At 35.5% G+C, this 10541-nt stretch overlaps 1 protein-coding gene and 1 long non-coding RNA gene across 2 annotated transcripts; both read right to left on the reverse strand.

Annotated features, from left to right (window-relative positions):
* Window positions 1–950: 950 nt before the first annotated feature.
* On the reverse strand, window positions 951–7150 carry LOC134248921 (acetyl-CoA carboxylase-like). Its single transcript, XM_062731312.1, has 3 exons — window positions 7026–7150; window positions 6396–6702; window positions 951–1393 (listed from the first exon to the last, which is right to left on the reverse strand). Exons 1-3 carry the CDS (start codon window positions 7121–7123, stop codon window positions 1196–1198), a joined length of 603 nt encoding a protein of 200 aa, XP_062587296.1. The 5' UTR covers window positions 7124–7150; the 3' UTR covers window positions 951–1195.
* Window positions 7151–7614: 464 nt separating this feature from the next.
* On the reverse strand, window positions 7615–10292 carry LOC134248932 (uncharacterized). Its single transcript, XR_009988166.1, has 3 exons — window positions 10170–10292; window positions 8633–8754; window positions 7615–8055 (listed from the first exon to the last, which is right to left on the reverse strand). It is a non-coding gene; the product is annotated as an uncharacterized LOC134248932 (long non-coding RNA).
* Window positions 10293–10541: the final 249 nt, after the last annotated feature.

Here is a 10541-nt window from a genome sequence, read left to right on the forward strand (position 1 = left end):
GATTCCAGACTGGAAAGACTTAGATTTCTAAATATCTTACAAACAGTTAACTTAATTTAAATGTGACCTGGTTTCCAGCTACTAATATGTAAGTAACTAATTTACTTCTTATTAATGAAATATATTTCAAAGTGTATGAATTTATCTGAAATTAATAAATTAAGGAAATATTGAGTGTGTAAGAGTGGAGAGTGAATGAAATTATTTTATTACAGTTTAAACAATGATACAGTTCCTGGAGTAATGTAAATCAAAGGTACCAGGCACTCTGTTCCATAAACAGGTACATTTCATATTTTTACAAATGCACTTATCATTTTTATATATTCCTAATTAAGAAGTGGACTTAGAATTCACTTAATGATTGTAATAATGAATGTTAAACATTTCAATATATGTTTCAAAGGAATATATATGAATTGTACAAGTATAAATGTAGGTTTTTATAAAATGCTGTGAAAAGGGGAATAACTCTTTCAAAGTATGCATTGTAAGAATTAATGTATTGTGATTTTATGATTACTGTATGTTTATAGAATTGTCATTTTGATTATATAAAACTGTACTAATATTATTTATATGTATATTTACAGGGTATTATAAACAGTATATTATCTCTTGATAATACCAACAATAAAATCATCAAACGAACCCGCAGGTGTCATGTGCTTATTAAAGAATCCGTCAGGATACACAATTGACCCCTGTTACATTATATAGAGCAATAACCACAATTCGCGAAAATTTGGTCTCGCTAATCAAGAGTCAATGACTATCTCGCGAAAATAAGGTGTCGCGAAAATTTAGTGATTTACAGTATACATGTACAGCTGCACGTGCATTTTAAATATCCACATGGCAGCATTTCAACAACAAAAATAGAATTGGTCACTGATTTTTACCTGTTGACTGGGGAACTGACTGAGTAAAGAGGTGATATTACTGGAGTATGACTGAAGCTGTCTCTGATTTTTTACCTGTTGACTGGGGAACTGACTGAGTACAGAGGTGATATTACTGGAGTATGACTGAAGCTGTTACTGATTTTTACCTGTTGACTGGGGAACTGACTGAGTACAGAGGTGATATTACTGGAGTATGACTGAAGCTGTTACTGATTTTTACCTGTTGACTGGGGAACTGACTGAGTACAGAGGTGATATTACTGGAGTATGACTGAAGCTGTTACTGATTTTTACCTGTTGACTGGGGAACTGACTGAGTACAGAGGTGATATTACTGGAGTATGACTGAAGCTGTTACTGATTTTTACCTGTTGACTGGGGAACTGACTGAGTACAGAGGTGATATTACTGGAGTATGACTGAAGCTGTTTTTTGATGGCTTTCTCCACCTGTGGGGGAATTCTCCCAGAAATCATGGCAACAAGATCCTAAAAAATAAAATTAATGTTTTCACTCACAATTGCCAAAGGTTTTAAGCTGAGAAACACATTCAATCTCTAACTACAACAAATTTAGTGTTTGAAAATATTTACAGTCTATAAACCATCGTCGGAAACCCACGGGTGATCTCGTGTTTACTTATCACCCGTGGGCAAACTCCCTGAAAAATCTTCGTATGTTATTAAATATGCATGGGTCATTTGATGGCCGCATTACAGAGTCGCAATGCGTAACAACGAATCTCAGTTCACGTTACGTATGCAAGTTCGGCATTGTTAAAAACATGTTAAACTCATTCCGTAGTTAACACAGCTGATAAATCCACTGACAGGTGCATTTTGCAGTTAGAAAGAGGTACTCCTACATAGTATCTGACGGATATTAATGTCAGTGACCTGTATGAATTGATTTTCATTGTTTTGAATCAAACTTCGCACGTTTTAACGAGCGTCAAAATATTTACCATAAGGCCATAATAAAAATATTCCTATATTCTCATCCCCGCCCGCCCCGATTTTATACCCCCGCCTCGATTTTTTTTATTTCTGTTTTTCTTCGTCTTAATTCTGATGGGGATCGATATTCATCTACCATTCTACTTTCGTTTTAAATCGGCTAATTGTATTCGGCGCGTCGGCGCGCCCGCGCGTCCATCTCATCCCAATATCACAAAAGCATTTTCTCCCTGCATTAAAACACTCAAATGACTGCGAATTTCTTTATAATTTAAGCGTTATCGCTTATATTCAAAAGACAGTCCGAGCCCGATTACATTCCTTTGTTAGGTGGATCCAGAAAATTTCCCTAGGAGGTGTTGGTTCAATCGCAAGGGAAGAGGTCCAAGGCATAGATTATCATTTAGTAATTTTACTATGTCAGTTTGAATAGATTTGAATTTTCCAGGGATCCGGATCCATGCATGCCTTACCACAATTCGTGCAAAAGCGAAATTTTGGAATTAGCTTCTCTCTCACTCTCTCTATCTCTCTCTCTCTTTCTTTCTCTCTCTCGCGTATATATATAATATCTCAAAAATTTAACTAAAGCATTTAAAAATATTGAGTGCTTTGGGTTTAATAAATTTATTTTTTGTTTTACACACATCCCTGGGAACCGCAGGAGGGGACTTACACAGATAAACCTCATATTAAAAATTTGGGCATAGGTTTAGCCCCCACCTTTAACAGGCACGTTGCAGTGTAGTCTAAGAAGGGTAAGTATTATAGTAAGACTAGTGTATTATTTGACAGAACAAAAAATGGTATCGAAAGAAGTTCGATCCGCCCCCCCCCCCCCTCTTACCCCCGAAATAGGATTTTCGTGTTTGGACAATAGATACATTTTATTTTTTTGCTTGTTAAGATTTTTCAGATTCGAATTTTTTTCTTTCACTTAATCCCCCCCCTTTTCAATTTGCTTCCGACGCCAATGTATCAAATTCGAAATTAAAATTTACCAGCATAACCTTATGAACCTAGACTCTAGAGTTAAACTCCTTTTTAAAGACTTGATTTTTGTGGCTATAAGCTGCCATACATTGGTAGCAGTGTTTAAAAAAATATCCTTCGTTCCGTTTTAACACTACATAGTACTACCAAGAATTAATTTCTCTCTTGTCTTTATTAGAGGTCTGAGGATGGGAAGAAACTTTGGTTACAGATATGACTTTGCTATCAATAACCCTTTTAAACAAACTTTTGGTAAGAAAAATACTATATTAATTTATGGAAAAAATTGAACACAGAAAACGTCTTACACTTTTTGGCATATCATTCTAAGGTTATGGTTAGATCAAAACATACCTTTTTGACTCTGTATAATTGTGTCATTTTCTTATTTTTATTGAATTCTGACAAACTTCCTCATAAAGCATAAATGAACATAACTTGAAAAAGTTGTGAACAAAGTGTGAAACATTAAATTTTATTGAAACCGTCATTAAAATCAATACCTATCAGAACTTTCAGTTCTTGGATTAGTAAAGGATATCGAGCCCGATGCCGTGTAAGCGATAAATTTATTAAACAAAATCTGTTGCGCGAGCGCGCCGACGCGCCGAATACAATTAGCCTTTTAAATCCCGCAAAAGTCGACATGATTTTGACAGCTGAAAAGATAGTAATTGCTCTAATACATGTGTATATATTTTAAACAAAGGTCATGGGTTGAAAAAGATTGGTGATGATGTGAAGTAAGAGATAATTGAACCTTTACTATGACTTTTATTCGGGTATTGTAGATGAAATTACACCAATTGACCAGGTCAATAAGAAATCTGCAAAATTGAAAAAATGAAAAATATAAAATAAAAGCCGCCCGCCCGCCTCGATTTTTAAAAAAATTCGGATGAGAATCTAGCAATTTATTTATTATGGCCTAAATAGCAAAGTAATAAAGGTATTTTTCAAAATTGAAGAGTTCCAACTTTCTGATTGGTTGACTAAACAAGAGGCCCGGGGGCCACAGCGCTCACCTGAGCACATCGGGCTTGAATTTAAACCCCCCCCCCAGGCATTCATCATTTGAACAAACTAGAATCTACACTACCTGAGGATGATTCCATATAAATATCACTAATCATAGCTTTGAAGTACTTGAAAAGAAAATTTTTAAAGGTTTCCCTATATATTCCTATGTTAAACTTGGGTCAGCAATTTTGGCCCCACCCTATCCCCAGGGGTCATGATTTGAACAAACTTGAATCTACACTACCTGAGGATGATTCCACATGAGTTTCATCTTTCCTGGCCCAGTGGTTCTGGAGAATAAGATTTTTTAAAGATTTTTCCTATATATTCCTATGTTAAAATTCGGTCGGCCATTTTGGCCCCACCCCAGCACCCGGGGTCATGATTTGAACAAATTTGAATCTACACTAACTGAGGATGATTCCACATGAGTTTCATCTTTCCTGGCCTAGTGGTTCTGGAGAAGAAGGTTTTTAAAGATTTTTCCTATATATTCCTATGTTAAACTTCGGTTGGCCATTTTGGCCCCACCCTAGCCCCGGGGGTTATGATTTGAACAAACTCGAATCTACACTACCTGAAGATGATTCCACATGAGTTTCATCTTTCCTGGCCCAGTGGTTCTGGAGAAGAAGATTTTTAAAGATTTTTCCTATATATATATTCCTATGTTAAACTTTGGTCACCCATTTTGGCCCCACCTTAGCCCCGGGGATCATGATTTGAACAAGTTTGAATTTACACTACCTGAGGATGATTCCACATGAGTTTCATCTTTCCTGGCCTAGTGGTTCTGGAGAAGAAGATTTTTAAAGATTTTTCCTATGTATTCCTATGTTAAACTTCGGTCGGCCTTTTTGGCCCCACCCTAGCCCCGGGGGTTATGATTTGAACAAACTCGAATCTACACTACCTGAGGATGATTCCACATGAGTTTCACCTTTCCTGGCCCAGTGGTTCTTGAGAAGAAGATTTTTAAAGATTTTTCCTATATATTCCTATGTAAAACTTCGGACAGCCATTTTGGCTCCACCCTAGCCCCGGGGGTCATGATTTGAACAAACTTGAATCTACACTACCTGAAGATGATTCCACATGAGTTTCATCTTTCCTGGCCCAGTGGTTCTGGACAAGAAGATTTTCAAAGATTTTTCCTATATATTCGTATGTAAAACTTTGGTCGGCCTTTTTGGCCACACCCTAGCCCCAGGGGTCATGATTTGAACAAACTTAAATCTACACTACCTGCGGATGATTCCACTTGAGTTCCATCTTTCCTGGCCCAGTGGTTCTTAAGAAGAAGAGTTTTTAAAAATGCCATTAATTTTTCTCTCATTCATAACGTAAATACTATTACGTAAAACAGTATACAATCTCATTCATAATTATCTCCCCTTGGAAAAGGGCGTAGCCCTTTATTTGAATAAACTTGAATCCCCTTCACCCAAGGATACTTTGTGCCAAGTTTGATTGAAATTGGCCCAGCGGTTCTTGAGAAGAAGTCGAAATATGAAAAGTTTACGACGACAACAACGACAACGACTACAACGACGACAGAAAACGGACAAATTTTGATCAGAAAAGCTCACTTGAGCCTTTGGCTCAGGTGAGCTTAAAACAACAAATTAGCATATTTTACGGCGATATTTCAGTGAGTTTGCCCACGGGTGATAAGTAAAGACGAGATCACCCGTGGGTTTCCGACGATGTCTATAAACAAGCTAGCTGCAGATCTGTAGCTATCCGAAAAAATATATATTGATAGACCGGATAGCTACAGTGCCACCCATTGAAAAAACTGTATATTTATTGCGCACAAAAAAGTGCGCTCAGTTCTTGATTATTTCTTCCAAATTCTTACCTCAATAGCAAAAGAGGGAAGATTTTAAAAAGGTTTCTCTCTCCTCTATCAAGTACATTCATAGTTGACGTCTGAATGAAGCATATTGGACCGAATTATCTTTGAAACCAAAATGGCAGTATATATAATCGAAAACTTCGATGATTACAATATCAGGGTCAGGAGGACTATTAACAACAATTATGACGAATGTTTTGCAGTGGAAAGAGTCAAAAAATATGTAAAGAACACACGGTTAGTAATATTTTGAGATAACAGTTTAGGAACAAGGAGAAATAAATCAAGAACCGAGCGCACTTTTTTGTGCGCAATAGATATACAGTTTTTTCAATGTGTGGCACTGTAGCTATCCGGTCTATCAATATATATTTTTTCGGATAGCTACAGATCTGCAGCTATAAACAAGCCATCATCAATTACTTGAAAATCAGAATTTATTATGATGGGAGATTTACCAGAAAAATCCTTATTTTTGATGATGTATAAGGACAAAAGAAAGCCAGAGATGTAAATTCACATAACAGTCCCAATATGAAAATCATACCTAACTGCTATCATTATAATGACATTAAAAATGACATAATTTTTTTAAATAAATCTGAAATTAAAATAAATGTACTGCCAGTCCTTTCTTCTTAAATTGAATTTCCCTATTTTTACCTGGAGTTCCAGTAGGGGCAGTGACGGATCTCTTAGACACTTCATCAGTCTCTCTATGGAGGTCTGTAGTTTAGGTTTGAAGTAAGGATCAGGCAGCGTGTACCCCGCCAGGATGTTCTCTAGCTCAGCCCGCGTACTCTGGAAGATCTGGTGGAGCTTTTCCCCATGAGTGGGCGGGGCCTGTGGCTGGGGGAGTGTCCCTTTGAAGCTCTGGGCCTGCTGGACACGACTGGGGTCATCCAGGTCAAGGTGGGCCACGATACTGCCCCCCTCCAACACTGCTCCCGGCCTCTTAACGTAATGAACACTGTAACAAGGAGAAAGTTGTGTGAAAACTTATTTACTTTATCTTTCAAGAAAAGCAAGATTTTATTATTCAAAATGTTGCGGAGGTAAACAATTCAAAAAGTAACAAAGCCATAGAGATAAATAATTGGAACAGATATGCTTAACTTCAAGCATCATTTTTCTCATGTGACATTAAAATTATTTAATCATAATTTAAATTATCATATTCAATTTTTAAAATTTTCCATTACAGATTTCCAATCTCTTTTTTTTCATGTCATTCATCACTTAGACTCAATCAATAATCCAATTCCCATTAAATTCCTAATCTCAATCCTTTACCATCCATTTTCTGTGACCCTGAGTTCCATGACCATCTTCATGACTTCTATCTCAGTGTACACATCCCCAGCAAACACATGGCCTCCGTCATCTATCATGTAGTTCAACAGCTTACCAGCAGAGGGGGACCTTCATAGAAAACATAGAAATTCTCAAGTATTTAATATACATACAGGTACAAAAAGACTAGTATAGATCTACTATAGAAAAATTTTCACCCCTATTTTATTTGTGTCATCTTTGAACTTAACAAGAGTTATCTGTCTTTTTACACATCTGTGTCTGAGGAATATGCCAGTTTCGAGATTGTAACTCTCCTGCGATAAAGGCGCAAAAAGTATCCATTTCAGCATGGAGGTGGGTCAGTTGGGAAAAGAGTACCAATTAATTTCCCATAGAACTCTATACAAACCTTTTGCCCTCTAAGTAATTTACTAATTCCCGTTCAAACAAATCACTGGTATTATTTGAAAGTTCGTTCTAAGCACTTATTAAAAACACGGAAAAAAAAATACCGTTCCGCGGCGTTTATAGGTCAAATTTGCAGTTATTTAGAACTTACAGAGATCGGCAGTAAATGACACCCTGCCAAAAATATCAATCCCCACTCCTACAATCTCCCCTGGTATTTCTAGAATTTTTGTAATATTCCCACATTCCATCATTTATTTCAAACATTAATATTTTTACTTTAAAATGAAAATATTTACATACCTCAATTCAGCCAATCAGGTAAAGCCTACCCATTTATTACTCTGCTTCATCTTGTTCAACCAGGAAATGATGTCAAAATCTGGGTCTTTGGTGCTCTTTTTCCTATACTTACATATTTACCTATCCCAGAATTAGTCAATTTTGTAATTTTCAAAGACCTTATACTTACCAATATACATGTATGAAATTTGAGGCCTGTCACTTCAGTGTCTTGGAATCTGTGGCCATCTTAATGAATGTCCCCTCCCTGCTGCAGGTGCTTTTCCAAAGAGTGAAAAATTTTCATTCCTGTGATGAAATCTGGATACAGTTGTCACTGTAATGAATAAAATATTTATAAAATAACATGATTTTGTTTTTTGATGTTAATAAAATGATATAAAGTCATAATTGTGTCAATTTTTTCATAGGGGTGGAATCTACCCAGAATAAAGAAAAAAGGTCCAAAATTTGATAAATCATAATTAATTAAGCAAAATTAAAAGGTTTTAAAAAGACTGATATAGAAATTTTCTTATGCTTATGAAAAGTAAATTGTTTGAGACTCTGATATACTAAATGATTCTTATCTAACCCCTCCTGTTGCATAAGTATATACAAAAAAGTTTCCCCACCCCCCAGTGAAAGACACTTAGAGAAATAGCAGGTGCCCCCTATTATATTTGTTTACAATTAATTCAGACAAGAGAAAATTAATACTTTTGATAACAAATCAAAGTGCAGTGTCTGATAGTCTTATACAGTACAACCATAATCTACATTATTGAATTTCATGCTTTAAAAAGGGGAATTCAGATTAATTTGTAAAAAATTAAGGAATGCAATAATTGACTTACAACCCCAAAATTTACACCACAATAAGAGGCTGAAAAGTTAATAAATGAAAAATTTACCTGCAATGTACAGAAATCTGTCCGACAAAATATATCGGGTGGGTAGCGAGTCTCCATCTTCTTCTTATATAGAGAAAATGCCCCCCGCCGATCAGATACCAAGCTCTCCCGGGTCCAGGAAGCTGAAATATGAAAGTTCTCTATAGTCTTTAAATGAAAATAAATCAATAAAGTTAGTCAAATTAAGCATAAATCATAAAGAAAACAGCAATATTTTTCAAGTTTTCTGAAAAATTACCAAATTACATATCTTCTACATGGCCGAATGTTTAAAAAATGGATCCGTCAAGGGTGGAATACATGTTTTACAATTTTACATGTAATTACATGTAAATATTAGAAAAGTCAAATGTGATACATGCAGTAATGCCATTCCAATAATTCAAGAAAACAAAATCAGAAGCCTAAGGTCACAATAATTAAGATTATATCATGTTGAAATTCTACATATTTGGTTAGCTAGTCTAAGGGAAGTAACTCTAAGTACAAAAACTGGAAAGCAGTAGAAAATGGGTTGCAGAGAGTCACCCTGATGGAACTACAAAGAGCAAAAAGAGGGAAAACACATACCTTCGTGTAGCTACAATATAGAAACAACCAAACTACAAACTGATCCCCCCGCAGTCAAAGGGAGGCAATCCAGAGGATCACATACACTACCGACATGATACGTCAAGACAGAAAATGACCTCCTTTCACATGAACACCACGAAACGCACTTTTAAGGGCCGAATAAATTATTCGAAAAGATACCAAACGTGCAGACGTATAAGAAACTAAACAAAAATTAACACCAGGCCACCATCCTACACTTCCAAAAGTACACATATATAGCAAATCATATAAATACACAATTACATGTACATGTAAAATACATACATAAATTTATGAGTACATACAAACATTTATTATAAGATCAATCTGATACATTTTCTTAACTTACCTTTCTCCTATGGCCAAGTCAACTACACATTGTTTTACCAATTTCCATCCTCTGTACCCCCCCCCCCCATCCCCCCCCCAATCTCTACAAAAGACCCAAAATCACCTCTAACCCTAATTCCACAGATAAATAATTCAAATTTTTGCTAATTTTTCTCTCGAAATGTCTTCAATATTCAAATAAATTGCTAAAAATAACTTTTCATGACTTTCACTTCACTTTACTTATTAAAAAATGGGGTCTCTATAGGGAAAAGAGTACCAATTAATTTCCCATAGAACTCTATACAAACCTTTTGCCCTCTAAGTAATTTACTAATTCCCGTTCAAACAAATCACTGGTATTATTTGAAAGTTCGTTCTAAGCACTTATTAAAAACACGGAAAAAAAAATACCGTTCCGCGGCGTTTATAGGTCAAATTTGCAGTTATTTAGAACTTACAGAGATCGGCAGTAAATGACACCCTGCCAAAAATATCAATCCCCACTCCTACAATCTCCCCTGGTATTTCTAGAATTTTTGTAATATTCCCACATTCCATCATTTATTTCAAACATTAATATTTTTACTTTAAAATGAAAATATTTACATACCTCAATTCAGCCAATCAGGTAAAGCCTACCCATTTATTACTCTGCTTCATCTTGTTCAACCAGGAAATGATGTCAAAATCTGGGTCTTTGGTGCTCTTTTTCCAGTTTGCTTATGCATACAAACGTGCATAAATAAATGAACGATGTCTATGGCTTTTAAAATTGATTTAATGTTATAGAAAGATAAAGATGTTAATCAGTGATGCATTTTATGATTTTATCAAGCTCAACTGTGCATATCTATAAATCTTCTTTCAATTATAGGGTACTTAAACCAAATAAATGTCGTGGTCTTCATAAAAGTAAAAGATTTTTTGATTGTACAAACATTCTCTAAAAAGTTCGTGGGTTTTTTGAAGTTATAATAAGGTA

Source organism: Saccostrea cucullata, unplaced genomic scaffold (assembly GCF_032062105.1).
Source record: "Saccostrea cucullata isolate Sc308-1 unplaced genomic scaffold, CSIRO_AGI_Scuc_v1 ctg13089, whole genome shotgun sequence".
NCBI lineage: Eukaryota > Metazoa > Mollusca > Bivalvia > Ostreida > Ostreidae > Saccostrea > Saccostrea cuccullata.

Bases quoted from the DNA above. Each gene is read 5' to 3' on its own strand.
- LOC134248921 (XM_062731312.1), bottom strand. From the start codon at position 7,123: ATGATAGATGACGGAGGCCATGTGTTTGCTGGGGATGTGTACACTGAG. The intron at 6,703-7,025 runs GTAAAGGATTGA...TCCTTGTTACAG, and splicing joins AGGGTCACAGAAAATGGATG to TGTTCATTACGTTAAGAGGC. The intron at 1,394-6,395 runs GTAAAAATAGGG...TTTATTTTTTAG, and splicing joins TGCCCCTACTGGAACTCCAG to GATCTTGTTGCCATGATTTC.